At 36.6% G+C, this 18,723-nt stretch overlaps 1 protein-coding gene across 5 annotated transcripts in view; it reads left to right on the top strand.

Annotated features, from left to right (window-relative positions):
• NAV3 (neuron navigator 3) overlaps positions 1 to 18,723 on the top strand; it is a 389,994-nt gene that overhangs the window by 154,253 nt on the left and 217,018 nt on the right. For all 5 annotated transcript variants that reach the window (XM_027842471.1, XM_027842473.1, XM_027842474.1 and 2 more), the window contains one exon: positions 3,583 to 3,698. In XM_027842471.1, coding sequence (XP_027698272.1) covers positions 3,583 to 3,698 — 116 coding nt within the window. The remainder of the gene's footprint in view (positions 1 to 3,582; positions 3,699 to 18,723) is intronic.

Genomic DNA, 18,723 nt, shown 5'->3' with positions numbered 1-18,723 from the left:
TATCTATCTATCTATCTATCTATCTATCTATCTATCTATCTATCTATACACATATATATGCATACATGTAATTTTTTCCTTCCAACTACCCTAATACTGACAAAAGTCTCATGAGTTACAAATATCATCTTTCCATGCAGGAATGTAAACAGTTCAACCTTAATAAATCTCTTATGATTTCTCTTTCCTGTTTACCTCTTCATGTTCCACTTGAGTCTTGTATTTGAAAGCCAAATTTTCTATTCAGCTCTGGTCTTTTCATCAAGAACACTTGAAAGTCCTCTATTTCACTGAATGACCATTTTCCCCCCTGCAGGATTATACTCAGTTTTTCTGGGTAGGTGATTCTTGGTTATAATCCTATCTCCTTTGCCCTCCGGAATATTATATTCCATGCCCTGCGATCCTTAATGTAGAAGCAGCTAAATCTTGTGTTATCCTGATTGTGTTTCCACAGTACTTGAATTGTTTCTTTCTGGCTGCTTGAAATATTTTCTCCTTGACCTGGGAACTCTGGAATTTGGCTACAATATTCCTAGGAGTTTTCCTTTGGGGATCTCTTTCAGTAGGTGATCAGTGAATTCTTTCAATTTCTATTTTGCCCTCTGGTTCTAAAATATCATGGCAGTTTTCCTTGATAATTTCTTGAAAGATGATGTCTAGGCTCTTTTTTTTGATCATGGCTTTCAGATAGTCCAATAATTTTTAAATTCTCTCTCCTGGATCTATTTTCCAGGTCAGTTGTTTTTCCAATGAGATGTTTCACATTGTTTTCTAATTTTTCATTCTTTTGGATTTGTTTTGCAGTGTCTTGATTTCTTATAAAGTCACTAGCTTCCAATTGTTCTATTCTAATTTTGAAGGAAGTATTTTCTTCAGTAAGCTTTTGGACTTGCTTTTCCATTTGTCCAATTTTGCTCTTTAGGGCATTCTTCTCATTGGCTTTTTGGACCTCTTTTGCCATTTGGGTTAGGCTATTTTTTAAGGTGTTATTTTTTTCAGTATTTTTTTGGGTCTCCTTTAGCAAGCTGTTGACTTGTTTTTCATGATTTTCTTGCATCACTCTCATTTCTCTTTCCAGTTTTTCCTCTACTTCTCTTAATTGCTTCTCAAAATCCCTTTTGTGCTCTTCCAAGGCCTGGGACTGATTCATATTTTTCTTAGAGGCTTTGGATGTAGGAGCTTTGACTTTGTTGTCTTCTTCTGGTTGTATGTTTTGATCTTCTTTGTCACCAAAGTAAGATACTATAGTCTGACTCTTTTTGCTCTGCTTACTCATGATCCCAACCAATTACTTGAGTTTTAAACTCTTTGTTAAGGTAAGAGTCTGCTTCCAATGAGGAGAATGTACTGTCCCAAACTTTGAAGGTTTGTACAGCTGTTTTCAGAGATACTTCTAGGGGCCTGAAAATTTTCAGTTCTTCTAAGGTGCTATGATAAGGGGTGAGGTGTTTCCTCTCCACCACCACAACAAGCTCCACCCCACCAACACTCCTCTTTGCCCCAGGACTGTCCCTCAGAACTGTGACCCAGATCCAAGCAGGACAAAGCAAGAGATTCCTGCCTCAGCACTGGCAAAGAAATCCCTGAAATACCCCTCTGATCAGCCACTCAATTCCCCCTCAGTCTGTGGGCCAGAAGCTCAGGAGGCAGCCGCCACCCCACTTGCGGCTGAGACCTAGCTTCTCTCTCTCTCACCGCAGTCACAGACTTCCCACTGACATTCTAAGTTGTCTTTGGTGTTCATGGGTTAAGAAGTCTGGAAACCACCATAGCTGCCCGTGATTAAGCCCTCTGAGGCCTGCTCCAGGTTTGCTGAGGCCTGCGCGCCCACGCCAAACTGTGCTCTTCTCCCCAACTGGTGAGATATACCTTTCTGATCAACCATTCAGGTTGTCTTGGGCTGGAAATTTGTTTCAATCTGTCTTTTTGTTGGTTCTGTTGCTTTAGAATTTGTTTAGAGTCATTTTTTTTACAGGTATTTGGAGGGGTTTGGGGGAGAGCTCAAGGAAGTCACTGCTTTCACTCTGCCATCTTGACTCCACCCCTGTTTTCTAATTTGTATGGCACACCTAGCACTAGTACTGTGCTTTTTATGGATTGGATTAGAATATATTGTTGGCCTACATAGTCACCTTATTTGGATGTCTCTATGAGTTTATATGACTGTCTTCCGGTTTTTACAACTGTCAGATGAGACTCAAATATTCCAAGTTATGGATACAATAGAAATTTTTTAAGATTTATGCTTTCATTTAACATGTTTTTTAACCTCCAAAAATGACCCCAAAAACAATAAACTATTACACAAAGCAAAAAAAATGGAAAAATAATTAAATAGATGGAAAAGTGGGAAAACAGAATCTTTGGGTTTCAGAGTAGTCATATAATGAGAGGCATTTTGGTAAAATGCAAAGACACTTACTTTGGAGTCAATTCTGACTTTGCTACTTGCTCTCTCTATGACTTTGGACAGGTTGTTTAACCTCTGTGTATAAATCTCCTTGTTTGTAAAATGAGGGAGGTATGGAACTACTTTGCCTCTAAGGTCCCTCATCGCCTCAAATCAATAAGCCCATAATGTTGGGGTAAATTGTTTAAAGCAGTGGTCAGTTAGTGAGTTTCTGCAGAGAATTTATGCTTGAACTCCTAAACACAGCAATATGTGATTCAAGATGAGTATATAAAAAGGGATGCACTGCATTGCCTGGAGTGATTTTCTTCTGTGTCAGACATGTGAAACTTAGAACTATAAAGCACAAAGTGAGAAAAGGGAAGTTGTGAGGATGGCCATTTTTGAGTGTTTTTGCTTTTTATTATGCCTCTGGTATCAGGTACATGATAGCTGTTTTCTGTGGCTTCATGAGAGGTGCAATGTTTATTTTAACTGTCATGTTGGATTTATTTATAACACCATTTCAAAAATTACACATGATAAATACTGTTTTGGGAAGATATCTTTTGTGAGTGTTTTTGATCATAATCTGCTTCTTCCTTCTCCATAAACCATGGCTGGAGGAATCTACAGGAAAAAAAAAAGAGCTACAAACACAACGGTGAGACATGGAAGGCTGAATTTCATAAAAGAATTTGCTTTTTACAAGAAAAAAAAAACTTCAGTGGGGAGTTTCAATGTCTGTTTGTCTTGCTAGAAAGCATTTTTGCAAGAAGCCTCTAAAAAGCCATACAATAGCATGGCTATTTTTCTCAAACAATAGTTTAAGAGAATTCCAACTCTGTGATTATTAATTTCTTCTGTCAGAGCTTTGAAAGTGATAAATGTCTAAGAAATACTGCATTTATTAGATCTTTGGAGCTAAACATGCTAAGTTCTTGCACTTTAAGCATACATAAAACGAAAACTCCCTTAGTCCTCACAGATACTTGTCCTTATGTATGGAAAGTGTTCAAATTCCCTTAAGAGGAACCTTTCTCTGGAAGGTCTTGGCTATAAAGGACCACTTTATTCTTTGGTGGAGAATTTTCAAATACTGACTCCTTGTGATAGAAAGCAAATCTTTATCTGTCACTGATGCCTATGGTTGGTTCTTAGACTGAACTGGTCATCTTGCTTGTTTTCAGAACACACACAGAAAATGAAGGTACCTCTATACCCCCTGTGGAATCCTGCACCAGTCCTACTAAAATGGATTTATCATATAGTAAGACTGCCAAACAGTGCCTAGAGGAGATATCTGGTAAGTACAATAACTTATTGGGAGGTCAACTCTCAGAATTTGTGTGTGTATATATGTATGTGTGTGTGTGTGTGTGTGTGTGTGTTTTAATTTATCTTAACTCAATCATGCAGTGCTCACTTAAAGAAGGCTCAATGGTATTTTGACCCCTAATCATCCTAGATTGTGGTTTTAGAGGGGAAAGAAAGATGGTCCCATGGACCACTTTTGAAGCAGATTTTTGAGATGCCCTGACTGGTTTGATTAAGAAATCAGCTTTGTCCTCCTTGAGTGAATAAAGCTTTCAGGAGCTGGGGTTTCAAGAAATGACTCACTTCAGGCAAATTGAACACTGTCAGCAGAAACTGAAATATCCCTAATTGGGAAGCTGTCAGAGAATTAATGAATCTGGGACTAGGGAAGTCAGAAACTCAGGTTGGAGTATGAAAGTTACACATACATGGCCATGATGAAACATATAGAGGATTAGAGGATTGTATGGTTCAATTCCCACAATTTATAAATAAGGACACTGACCTGGAGAGGTCAGGTGACTAATCAAAGGTCACATAAGGAGGAAGTAAGACAAGGGAGATTGAAACTAAGACTCTCTGATTCCAATACTGGCAATCTTTCCACTGTACCATGAATGAATGAAAATGGTGCTGGATTTGGAAACTGAGGTAAATCCTGACTCTGCCACTTAATCCCAACTTGACCTTGGGCAAGTCAGTTATTTTTTTTCTTTTTTTTAAAATTAATTTTATTTTTTAATTTATGGAATAAAACAAGCATTTCCATAAAAAGTATAATAAAGAAGATGACTGCACATGAAACTGCAAATCTATATGGACAACTTGCTATTCCTTTTAAATATATAATAAAGTTATCATGTAAATTTCTTTTTTTCCCTTTTATTCTCCCCCTCCCCGAAATTATCAATATTACAATTAATCTTTCCATGCCTCAGTCTTGTTGCCTGTAAAATGGAGTGGGGTGGAGTAGAGGGCCTTGGAAGACCCTTTAGAATCCAGTTCTATTGGGTCATGTATCAACTTTGTTTTAAAATGTCATGTTATCTTTATTTTATTGTATAAAACACAATTTTTATCATATTTATTGAATTTAGATTGTACAAGTCTTATTGTATTTATTATATTTTTATTTATTTTGTTAAATATTTCCCAATTACATTTTATTCTGATTTGACATCATTTGAGGGTGTTATGGACCTCAGGTGGCCTGTTGGTGGTGTCTTTGATACCTTTGCTGCAGAGTATCATCTTGGTCCCACCCTATCTTGTTACCTCTTGGTGCATAGATGAGGAGGACATAGATTAATTTAAGGTATATCTCCCAGGAATATAGAATGCTTCCTCATGGTGGATGTAGCTCTGTCATTTATGTTCTAGAATCACTGAATTCTATGTCAGGAAATGTGGCATGGCACTGATCAGCCAGCAAACTAGAAGGAAAGCTGCTTTTCCAGAAAAGAGTAGCTCTGATTCAGTGAAACTTAAAGTCTGTACACTGACTCAAACTTAGAAATACTCCTGAATTTTTTTTCTGACTCAGTTTTACCCCTGAGGCAAGATACAGTTATTTCATACAGGTCTTCCTTAATATTGGTGAACTAAAATTGTAAAGTTCTCTGGCAATCATTTTAAGCAAAAAGAAGAGATCTGTTCCACTAAGGGAATTCAGAGTTTATATCTCAATAATGTAAAATCAAACGTATAAAAATAAATCTGTGACATTTTGAATGCTTTTCTTTATAAACATATAATGTTATGATATCAAATGATCATTCTCATATTGCTTTAAAATATGAGTCTGCAGAAGGAAATGGGTTGATAATACATGATAGCACATTTTAAAATTATATTTGTAACTTTTGTTGAGAGGAACAATTAGGGGTGTGCTGGGACCAGCATATATACACACATTCACACATGCACACACAACACAATATACACATATATGTATGTATACCTATATGCATACATACATACATACATGTGCATACATGTAAATTGTGTGTTGATTGTGCACCTGTGTTTATGCATGTTTGTATGTGTGCACATGCATATACATTTATACATATATATGAACACAGAAGACTTTCAAGTTTAATCTGCATTGTTAATATTTTTCCATTACTTTCTTAAATCTAGACAACCAACAAACAAATCCTGATTTGTACCATTTACTGATTTCCAAGATCTAAATGCTCACACAATTTAATAGTCAACTCTCACATGCCAGTACTAGCCAGTTATAACACACCCCTTGGAGTGATTTTAATTGTCAGTTGTATATGGAAAGAGTTATAGTGTGATGGAAAGAGTTGGAGCCATGAATTTGGATATTGATTCTAATACATAACTGCTGTGTGATCACAAGAAAATGTCTTAATGTCTCTGAGCATCAGTTTCTTCTTTTTTAAAAAGGGGACTTCTGTGCCTACTTCATATGGTGCTTTTGGGGAAAGTGTTTTGTAAAATCTTGAATTACTATATAAATGTGACCTATTATATACAGTATGATGAAAACTTACATTTGAGATATTAAGTATTCAATTTTTTTAAAAATTCTAATTCTTAATTTTGTTTATTTAACTCTTATTTTTTGTTCTGTTAGAGTTTGAAGATGAATGTATTCTCTTGCTAGCTAAAAAGAGAGAAGAAAGTCTGAAAATGAAAGATTTGCATAAAACTTTTTTAATAGTTGCCAGAAAGCATAGTTACATTTTTTCTTTTTTCCCCAGCATAGCTAAAACATTTAGGCAGAAGAATGGGAATGTTCTCTTGCATTTTAGACCGGAATAGATAAACATGAGAAAGAAAACAATGAATAAATGCAGAAATGCTAAAACATTCTGAGCCTTAGCTGACAAACTCATTCCTTCTCCTGTTGTTTAAAATCAACCTGTTTAAATTCAGGCAAAGGGACTATAATAGTCACTAAGAGTCATTCCTTAATGGATACTATAAGACTCCTCTGATACCAATGTATTGGAAAGCATGATGTTCTTTTTTTCTCACGATCAGCAAGTTACAAATCAAGCTCTGTGCTTGGAAAATGCATATATCTGTACATGTACACACACATATACACAATGTATGTATCTATGTTCATATGCATGCATGTACATGTACACATATATCGTAATAGATAACAGTAAGGATTGCTGAAAAATATCTGAGTCTGAGGTAGTATTGAATATCATAAATAAAATTACAAAATAGTCATGACAGAGAAAGAATTATAGTAAAGGAATAGGTTCAGGAGGAAATAATAATAGAAAAGGCTTTGGAATAATACTTATGATCCCAGTTGCCAGTAAACAGAAAAGAGTAATGAACACAAGTACATCTGACATTTTAGCATGAGAAGATAAATATGATATCAGGTGGAATGGAAGGTTGGTGAAGTATGGCAGTAGATGATATACACACATATACATATGCATACATACACACACACACACACATATAAAAAGAATATAATATATCTATATATCAACACACACAAAACACAGAGAGAAGGAGAGGGAGAAGGAGAGAGAAAGAGATTGAGAGAGAGAGAGAGAAAGAGACTTAAAATGAACATCTAATAAAAGATACAGGAGTATGTATGTCCAAACAATATGAAACTGCATTGGAATCTACAAACCCGAGGAGTAAAATGGGTGGAGAATAAGTGAAAGAGCCTAAAAGGAAAAGAAACAAAAGAAAAATGCTCTGAAGTTATTCTAATAGGCTACATGGCCAGAGAAAGGATACAAACACTTATTTCCTAATATAGATCATAAGACTGGCACAGAGATAGTTGAGTGAGTAGTTACAGAGGACTTCAGACATCTAAGCCTCTGCAAGAGGGCTAATTCTAATAAAAGCAGAGCGACTGGTGAATTGTAGACTTGCCTTGATGATAGTTTCACTGCTCAGGGAGGTAGCAGAAGCAAAGAGGGGAATTGGATTTGATCGTTAACTACAAAGGACTAGTTGATAATCTAGAGGGGAAGAGAAGCTTGGGTAAAAGTGGCTATGTCTTTCTTGAGCTTTGAATGGCTAAAGAAGAGGATACTATCTAAATGTAACCTGGTCTAATATGTAACCTAAATTTAAAAGAAGCAATTTTTTTATTTATCACTCAAAGAAAAAGAATAGGTAAATTATTATGAACTGAGACTCCGAAAGAAAATATCCTTCATGAGGGCTGGAAGGATCTAAGAACATAATTTTTTAGCCTGTTTATTGATACATTTGCCTGTTTATTGATACATTTTATTTTTATGTCACCTTTATTTCTCTCTCTCTCTCTCTCTCTATATATATGTATGTGTGTATATATATACATATATATGTAGAAAGAGATACCTATACATATATATATACATATACATACACACACACACACACACACACACGTCACTTTCCTCCCCTCCACAGCTATTCATCCCTTATAGTAACCATTTTTTAAGAGAGTGAAAAAAAAAAACCAAACATTTCAACAAAACCAACATACACATTGTGTCAATACATGATACTTCACATTCATAGTTCCCTACCTTTCTAAAGAAGAGAGGTTTATTTCTTCAACTCTTTGTTGTGACCAAGGTTGGTCATTACAATTAAATAGTATTCAAATTCAGATTTTTGTCTTTTTATGCCATTGTATTGTATAAATTAATTTTAGATGTGTTGAATTTGAGGGTGATGGGGCTGGGAAAGGTGCACTGGGATACATTCAAGTGGAAATGCACTTTAGGCAGTTGGGAGATTGAGCCTTGAGCTCAGAAGCAAGCCCATGGCTGTACATACAGATTTGGAAATCATCAACATTGAGGTAATAGTGGATCATTGTGGGAGTGAATGTTATGAATCAGTCAATCAGATCTTATTAAATGCTTATCACGTGTCACTACTTAAGGATACAGAGACAAAACTAAAAAAAATTCTCTCCTTTACAGAATAATGAACATAAAGAGAGGAGAAAATTGGTCCAAGTACAGAACTTTATGGAACATCTACCTTAATAGTTTGGGGAGAGATCAAGAACTCAAAAATAGGTAGAAATAAAGCAAATATTAGATATGTAGGAGAGATGCCGGGGGAATATAGTGATCAACACTTTCAGTGACTCAGTGCATTTAAGAAGAGGAAAGCTTTTTTTTTTCTTTAAGGAAGTCATTGGATTTGTTGACTCTTAAAGAGCTATTTCTGTAGAGCAAAGTTAGGTAGAGGCCAGACTAACAAATTTAGGTTATAATGGATGATTAGGAAGTACAGATATTTGAAGCAGGCAACTTTTTCAAGAAATGTGGTGATGAAGGACAAACACAAGATGGGATGGTAATTAAAGGGTCTAGAAGGGCCAAGATAAAATGATTTTGTATTTTTTTTAGCTTTAGGAAGAACTGAACATGTTTAAAAACAGATGGCAAGGTACCATGGTGAGGGAGATACTCAAAATAAGAGATGGAAAGGGGAAAAAAAATGAATGAGTACTTGAAGTATTGGAGCATATTCTTAGAGGAAACCAATCGGAAAGGGGTCAAGGGAAAAGGTAAAGGAATTAGCCCTAGTGAGGAGTTAGTTTAACTCTTCTTTTGCAGGGAGGAAGGAGGAGATATTCAATGTAATTTAATTTAAAAACAACCTCCTTCCTTTTGGTTTTTATTAGATCTATTATTTTACCTTTATTATTTATCTCCCACTGCAGAGCAGTACCTGCTGCTGATGTCTTGAAGAGTTTCCTGGGGGTTCTGAAAGGTTAAGAAACTTGCCCAGGGTCGCATAACCAGTATGTGTCAGAGTCATGGTTGGAACTCAAGTCATCCTGTCTCCACAAGTTGCCGCTCTATCCACAAATCCATTCTGCCTCTGAAAATTCAGAGGATGTTTATTAAGCACTTAGTTGCTGACACAGTCTTTGTCTTCAAGAAGCTTGCAGTTTGATAGAAGAAAGTGGGTCATGATACTGAAAAATTTGGGGGAATAGAATTGGAAGACTTCTCTTTGGATGATGTCTGTGGTGTAGGAGCTAAGTCCTCTCATGTTAGCATAGGGTTAGGGGAGTGTACTTGTGGGTTTGAGGACAAAGGGAATGATTTTGAAATGCCATTTTGGGATAGGAAATTGATAAAAGGGGAAAGATTATGAGCTAAGGTCCAGCTGAATTTACACACCATGAATTTGTAGTGGATGAAATCAACTTTTGAAAGAGCATAAAAAAAAAATAAAATGCCAGTAAGTGTTAAGTAACTGTCTATCTCTCTCCCCATCTCTCTCTCTCTCTCTCTCTCTCTCTCTCTCTCTCTCTCTTCCCCTTTCTCTTTCTATCACCTATTCATTCCTCTCTTTCTATTCTTCCCTTGCTCTCTCCTATTTATTATCTAATAATACTATTAGCTAGTATTTATATAAGGTTTTTAAAGCACTTTATGTATGTTTTCTGATCCTTAAAACAACTCTGTGAAGTATTTGCTATTATTATCCCCATTTTACAGATAAGGAAATTGAGACTGAGTCAGGCTGAATGAACTACCCAGAGTCACATGTCTGAGGTAGAATTTGAATTCAGGTGCTCCTGACCCTGGGTCTAACACTATACACTGCTCTGCGCACATGTGCGCACAACCCCCTCCCCCCCACACACATACAAACATGCACATGTGTGTGTGTGTCTGTGTGTGGTATATGTGTGTGTATATATATATATATGTCTCTCTCCCTATTATATGTGTGTGTGTATGTGTGTGTGTACATAAATATATATATATGTGTGTGTGTGTATCAATCTATCTGTCATCTATCACCTGTTCATCTTTTATTTAAAGCAAAGGCTGTGAATTTAAACACTAAAAATATTGTAACATAACATTTAGTCACTCAATGCCCACCAGGATTCTCTCCCTACTCATTCTCATCTACTTTTCCTTATCCAGTCATAGCTCATGTATACTCCATTTTTCCATTTTTCTTTTTCACTTTGAATTACAGGGAGCAGAAAGAGGCCTTATGGTCTATTTAGTCCAATCCCCAAATTTTACAGATAAGGAAACTAAGGACCAGGAAGATCAAGTGATTTCCCCAAGGGCAAGATATTTGCTCAAGTAGTCTGCATTAGAGGCAGGATTTCACAAAGGCCTTTATCTGTATTCATCTTACTTTGTAATCTTAATTGTATTAGAGTATTACAGTATATGAATGCACCATAATTTATTTAACTGTTCTACTTTTGGTTGTTGGCAACTAGGTGGCACAGCAGATAGAGTGCTAGACCTGGGGTCAGAAAGACTCATCTTTCTGAGTTCAAATCTGGCCTCAGATACTGACTAGAGCTGTGTGACACTGAGCAAATCACTTAAACCTGTTTGCCTCAGTTTCCTCATCTGTAAAATGAGCTAGAGAAGGAAATGACAAACCACTCCAGGATCTTTGCCAAGAAAACCCCAAATGGGGTCACTAAGAGTTGGACAAGACTGAAAAATGATTGAACAAAAACTATTGGTTGTATTGAGTTGCATATTGTTATTTCAATCGCATAAAAGAGTACAATGAAAAAATCTTTAAGTAGAAAATCCTTTTAAAATATTCTTGATAATACGTTCAGTGCCTAATCTACCTCTTTCTACTTATAACAATGTTAACTGACTTTATGGGGCATATTTTATTGTCTCAGCTTATTTATTCCCAAAGCCATTGACAAAAAGAAAGTTAAACCTATGAGAGCCCATCTCCTTGTATCAAGACTTAAAAGATCCTTCTAAGTACAAAAAAAGTAGACTTTTAATTTAAAAGTGTGTTCAGTCCATTTGAGGGTTATTTTTGTTAAGATTTCTTTTCCCATAATGCATTGCCTTTGTTTTGAATGTATATTATTAAACATTACTAATGCCTTTAATATTTACTCTACAAGATTGTTTAACATTTATCTGGACTTTATATTCAACTGCAGAATGTTTACATGGATTCAACATCCATGGTCCTGACATTTCATAAAGAAATATTATTTAAACAGTCAGGCTGGACCAGGAAATCACTTTAAGAAAGATAACTTAGATTCAACTGAGAGAAAAACATAAATTTATGTTTTGAACTTACAGAACTTTGTGCTCACTTTAAGTGATAAGTAGGTATGACTAATATGAGACATCTAAAAATGGCTCATTGGCCATATTTCTTCCTTGAATGTTCAAAAAAAAAAAGGTCAATAATTCAAAACATCTGTCCCTATTCTTTCCCATTTACATTCTTCTATTTTAAAAATCACTTAATACTGATCTGTGTTGTATTCCTCCTATAGTTTAAGCACACAGACCTTCAGATTATGATACAGTGCCTAGGCTTTCTGTGATATTTTAGTGTGAGGTCAGTGTAACAGTGGTATATTTAATATTAAGGTTTTGGATGGATGCAATTTTCCCCTTTGGAAAGAATGGCCTTTTGCTCCCTCATGATCCATTTATTAGGCAAATGAAGATAGCTGCAGGGTAGATGGTACAGGAGGAATAACCATGCCTACATTACAATAGTTTAATTGTGACTATAGCTTGCACTGCCCCCTTCCCTCCCCAGTTCTCCTCTTTCACTTTGAGTAAATGCAGGATGAAAGAGCGGCTTGATGTGGACTCTCATTGATACCACCACCAGACCAGGAGCTTTGTGATTTTGTGTGTATAGTCACTGCAACCCTATCTAAGGTGGGTGAGTGTCCCTTTCATAAAGATTGATGAAGCCCATTGTCCTAGGACTAAATTTGAAAAAATAATTTTAAATATGGCTAACAAATTACTTAATCAACCAAAATTTTTTAAATGCCTGCCCTCTGTAAGCCTCTGACCTTGATGCTTAGGAGACACATGTAAAGAATGAAATAATCTCCACTTTCAGAGGGCTGACATCCTAATGGTGAAAACAACAAGAACATATGTAAGTCTACACAGATTAAATATAAAATTATTCAATCAAAACAACCATATAAAGCTGTTATTTTATAAATATGATATTTAAACAATTAATGTAATTACATATGTAAGGAAGATGGAGAGAGGAAGTGGAGAAAGAAAGAGACAGAGAGAGAGAAAAAAATGAGACAGAGATTGGGGAAAGAGAGAGGCTGGAGGGGGAGAGATGGAAGGACAGTCCAGACAAAATATTTCATTGATGTAGGAAACTACAAGTAATGAAGTCTCCTCTATCAAAGCAGGTTAACAACTTCTCTACAGTTTTATTTTGAAGTTTTTGTCACAGGCAGGATTTAAATACTACTCCTCCTGAATCTGAGTCCTGGTCTTCTATCTACTATATGACATTGAAGATGGATATAGCTTTTGATCGAGGTTAATTGGTAATGTAGCAGCAGTGTGGGGAGGGGGAAGAAAGGGAGGGAGGGAAGCAGAGAGACTAAAAGCTGCCTTGATGTTCATGGAGGGTAAACTAAAAGAAACCTCCGGAAAGTCTTACATATGCTCTATGGAGGATCAATGGAAGCAGATGAACAAAAATCTTTAGTCTGCTATCAGCCACTTACAAACTGTATGAACATTGGCAAGTCACTTAATTGCTCTCTGCCTAAGTTTCCTTCATTGTAAAATGGGGATATCTTCTACCTCCCAGGGCTGTGAGGATCAAATGAAATAAGATTTGTAAAGCACCTAGAACAGTGCCTGGCTCACAGTAGGGGCTTAATAAATGCATGTGTCCTTCCTATACTATTGGAATGAGTACCCACATGGATAAAATTGTGTATCTACTGAAGTATTAAACTATGTGATAAAATAAAAGGGTTTTTTTTTTTACTTGTAGTGGCCTGATGACCCCATGTCTTACTGTATGATTTACAAAGAAGGAATGCACAATCATTTTTTAATTACATTTGTTATGAAAATGCTTGTTTTAGCCCATAAATTAAAAATTAAAAATTTAAAAATTTAAAAAGAAATTTATGAAGAAAGAAAATGGTGATGCTAAAAATCTTCCAAGGGTTTATCATAGGATGTTTGGTACAGCTGCTCCTAGTGGTTTTGTGCCCTACTGCTCATCCTCCTCAGTACAGGCAGATGAGCAGTGGGATGAGTAAAACAGCCAAACCTTTACTGAGACAGCAAAGCATTATGACTAGGATCCCCAGTTCCTTTGTAGAGCTCTATCACAGGTCAGTCTGTGACCACTAAGTGGTGGCCTTGGGTAACTCTAGCTAAAGCCTATTGCCCACCTCTCAAACAGACATTTCATTTCCTGTGGCCATTCTTTTGCTTGGGCTCTTTTGTGCCCAGAATGTATTACTTCCTCCCCTCCATCTTTTAGAATCCCTACTTTCTTTCAAAGATAAATTCAAATGCCATCTTTTACCTAAGTTCCCAGTTTCTGATGCCACCCCTCTGAAATTTCCCTGCATTAGGGTAGAATACATATTCTGTATACATGTAGCTATGTTGGTATCATTTATTTCCCACCAGTAGAATAGAAAATCATTGAGAAGGACTATATTCCTAGCACTTAGTGCAGTACCTGGTATGTAATAGGTGCTTAATAAAAAAAATGTTGATTGGTTGAAAGTTGTATTTTTGCCTTGAAAGGAAATAGGATGCTTAATAAACTTTTTAGAATGCTTGGAAATCACATTTAATAGAGTTTGGTAGAAATACAAAGCTTAACCTAATACCTTTTTTTTTTTTGAGATTGTGTATGTATGTGTATACACACATATATGTGTGTATACACACAATCTTAAAGAAAAATATACATACGTATCTATGTGTGTGTGTGTATATATATATACACACATACATATACACATACACATATGTATATATTTATATATCCGTTAGAGTGGAAGAAAAGAAGCAAACACATTTTACTAATTAGGATTAAAAGTCAATTGTGACCTAAAAAATGGGGCCAGAATACTGCTTAAATATTTCTTCATCTTCCTTTTTAATACTAAGAAGACATTCTATTCAACAGAGGATTCCCAGAAACTGCTCCTTAACACTTGTCTCCTTAATTAGCTGTCAGGGTGAACATATAACCCAATGTTTATTCTGTCTCTGATGTTTGAGTTCAAAAGTTTCCATCAGGTCCGGATTATTAGGACTGTTTCAGGGGACATAAGAAGAGTGAGTCTTTTTAAAATATCATTATTTATATTTGGAGATGATATTTTTACTTCTGTTTTTTTATTGCTCCCTCCCCCCCTGGAGAAATGCTAAATTCAAAAAGTCATATTGTGATATTTCTATTTTAATAGCATCATTTATGCTACACAGAACTTGTCTGGGAACCTGAAATTATATTGCTTTGGGATAAAGTCAGATTTTTTTTTTAAAGTGTAACATACACCCCCTCCCCTTTTGCCCAGAAGGTAGAATGATGTTTTATACTTTATTTTTCTTCTTGAATGGTAGATTGGTATATTCCTAAATGGCTTCAGAACAAGTATTTGAATTTGCTCTTAAAAAAAAAAAAAAAGGTGGAGCGTTTCCCTTTAAAGCGGTATCTGTCAGCAGGTGGAGAGTGTCATGCTCCATTTTTTAGTTTCTTACCCTCTCAGATTTTATTTGTGCTCCTACGGCACCAACCCCAACACTGAGAAGGCAGACCTGCTTGCTTCAGCTGCCGGCAGCTCCAGGGAATTACTCTGTCATTCTTCACTTAGGGGATGGATGTGTGTGGAGGGGTGTGAGCAGAGTGCTGGGGTTTGCGGGTGACTGGCCGTCTCCTTGCTCAGCAGGGTTAATATTAGCGCATCTCATCCAGGCTCTGTCGTGCTTTGAAACCTGTGGCATTCCAAACTGGACAGCACCTTCCGCCTTCTCTCTTCTAATTTAGCAGGATGCTTGCTGCCATGGCAGCCAGTAGCAGCAATCCACTGCAGTGGCAAGGAAGAGTCACAGATCTAGGAATGCAGGTTGAATACTAAAATGCAGGCAGGCTTGTGCAGAGCGGTTGGTTGCTTCCGCGGTTAATTTCAGCTCTTATTGAGCTCTGACGTGGGGGCTGGACTTCACAGCACTGTGTCAGCTTATCTAGAGTAAAGCAGTGTGGACCCGGCTCTGTCTTCAGCTGATGAAAATTTAAAAAAAAAAAAAAAAAAAAAAGAAGCACCAGGCATCACTTGGAGTCTACTACAGTGCAGTGTAGAAGGCAGAAGCTAGAGAGGGAAATGTGGGCCTGGGGTTCGAAGCAGACCGGTGATTGGATAAAGAAGGGAAAGAAGATTACTTTTATGTTGGGGCATAGTGTTTGATCAACTCCCTTCTGCTTCTGAGAAATCCCAGCCATAATGGTTGTAAGTACTGCAGACTGTTTTTAAAGCAAGGAAGTGGGTGAGTTCAGAAAGCAGGATAAATGTGGGCAAAGGACTTCGTGGCTGGCTTAATCTGTGGCATCGAAAGTGGAACCCAGAGCCTTGGTTTTTTTTTTTTTTAATTATTACAAATGTAAGCTGTTTATGTAACACGTGTTGATCAGAAACATGAAAGGTCAGTTAGAATTTCAGTAACTGGAGATAATATAATGTGAAGCTTAAATAAAGAAGGTGAAGCAATCCATTGGAGGCAACATGCACCGGCCAGCTGAACTCTCCGTGTTTAAAGGCAAGGAGATTAGAAGAAGTGGAGCCTGCCTTCAGAAGCAAAAGTCGCTGACCAATCTTTCCTTCACCAGTGAAAGTGAGAAAAGACCCAATGTGCGCAAATCAAATTGGTTTGGAAATGCTGCGAGGGCCAGCCAGAGAGAGTCGCACTTTGAAGGGAGAAACCCGCTCTCTCGATTTCTCTCTAGGTCAGTTCAGTCGCTCTATCACACCAGCAGCTCAGGGGCCTGGAACCTCGAAACTCTTCTTCCTACTGGTGGCAAGGCAGGTGGTAAGGGACCAGAGGGTTGGTCTGCCCAGAAAGACTTTGATGGAGACAGTGATGAAGGAAGCAGGTCCGAAGATGACCTTGGTTCTTCTAAGCCCAACAGTAGCAGCAAAAGCTGGACAGAAGATGAAGAAGAAAGTTGCTTACGTGAAGGGACTGCACATTTAGATGAGGATGTTATACTTACCATGCTGGGGGACCTAGAGCAAGTGCTTTATACTGACATATTGGGTAAGTTCCATTGGGTTTGATAATGAATTAAATAACTAGCAATTGTAAGTCAATGGACATTCGCATTAGCCAGGTTTCTATAGTTGGTAGACTACTCAGAGGCAGATTTTATTTTTTAATTTGTAAGTCTATGTAGGTTTGAATATTTTGCATATTTCTTATCTGTCTCAGTTTTTGCTTTAGAAAGTGAGAAATGAGAATCAGCATCTAAATTTATTTTGAGAGTGCAAATAATGACAATCTGTCTTATTTGATGTCAACCATGTATTTTTAAGATGTTTCAATTCAAATGCTTCCAGTTAATTCATAAATATTTATTTAAATATTCATATCTTCCCCTTAAAATTATGTGCAAAAACTATGCAATTTCTTGCCTATAGTAGGTGCTCTTGATGGATGGAGGGGGGTGGAACTTCATTGGTTTTTATTTACATGGATAGAAAATGTGGCCTATCTTTGCTACTTCTTCATTGGCTTTTTCTTCCTTGGAAACAATTAATCTATAAAGATGGTGTTTAAATGGGATTATAGGTACCGTGCCTCTTAAAGATAACCACTGGAATGAATAGGAATTTTTTCATTCTTTCTACTTGTACCATAAGCGCCTAGCACAATACTTGACAGAGTGAGCTGTTAAATAGTTCTTAATCGATTGATTAGAATACAAGACAATAGATATCTGTTGTCCCCACCCATAGGTGTCCTATTTTTTTTCTTCGGTTCTCCTCCCCAGATTACCCTTATCTCTTCTACTACCAACACTAACAGGTACTGGTAACACATTTGGGAAAGCAGATATCAATTTTGTCAGCTTCATTCTATGCCTTTCACAATCTGACAGCAAATGTTCCCTAGTGGGCACATTTAAGACATTTTGAACAATTACGTGGATGAGTGGTTGTGCTGTGTTCAGACTTTTTAAACTAGGTCATTCTAGTGCACTCTTGATTCAGTAGTAAATTCTGATGTCAAGGTTATTGATTTCGGGCAGGGGTTCATAACCCAAGGAATGGCTGAATATATTTCAAGACATCGGTAAACTTGGATGAGAAAAATTATATTCTTATTTTCACCAAGCTCTGACTGAAAGCATTTCCAACAATCATTTAAAAATATTCTGAGAAAGGGTCCATAGGTTTCACCAGGTTGCTAGAGGGGTCTATGGCACAAGTACCTCTTGTATAGTGTCTGACTGATTAAAAATTATATTCAGGTTTGCCATGTCTATTTTGCTAGTGCCCAAACTCAGTGTAATAGAAAACAAAATCTGTTTTGAAATAAATTAATGCTAAATTTAGAAGACTTTGGAGGAAAGCATATTTGCATGATAAATTTACTTCCTCTGAATCCATATTTATAAAGATGTATAAATGTTTGAAGCACACTTTCATTAAAAGCTGCTTGTTAAAAGAAATTGAGCCCACCTGGCCAATAATTCTTGTTTTCACATGCAGACATGGGGTCCTGAATGCATGTTTTCGATATTCCCTGTAGCTTCCATTCACTTATAGGAAAGCCTTAGAGGAACATCTGGAACCTTCTGAACTGGGATCAGGGAGAACTATGGGCACTGTTATCAAGAGGAAAAATGCACATTTTGCTCAGCTTTTTATGTCTGTTTGCCTTTAAGGGGTACCACTTCCACAGATGTCTGAATGGCTGAGACTAGGTTTAAATCTAAATTGACCAGGACCTTCAGTCAGCTGAAGTTTGGCTCATCAGCATTTTACTCTGTTTGTGTATGCTGCTTTTAATAAATTGTGTAGTATATAAAAGAGGGCTATTTAGCTAAAAAGCCAGAGAGCCATTCTTAATTCATACCCTTCATCCCTTGTGCTTTGAAGATGTGGGAGCAAACTACATTGATCTTTGCTTGCCAAATGACTGGGGTTTTCATTTTTATAATTTTTATTTTGTTGTTGTTGTTTTAGATTTTACATT

Source organism: Vombatus ursinus, unplaced genomic scaffold, assembly GCF_900497805.2.
Source record: "Vombatus ursinus unplaced genomic scaffold, bare-nosed wombat genome assembly UNPS02014874.1, whole genome shotgun sequence".
In the NCBI taxonomy this organism is placed as follows: domain Eukaryota; kingdom Metazoa; phylum Chordata; class Mammalia; order Diprotodontia; family Vombatidae; genus Vombatus; species Vombatus ursinus.
This window is presented reverse-complemented; position numbering and strand designations above follow the sequence as displayed.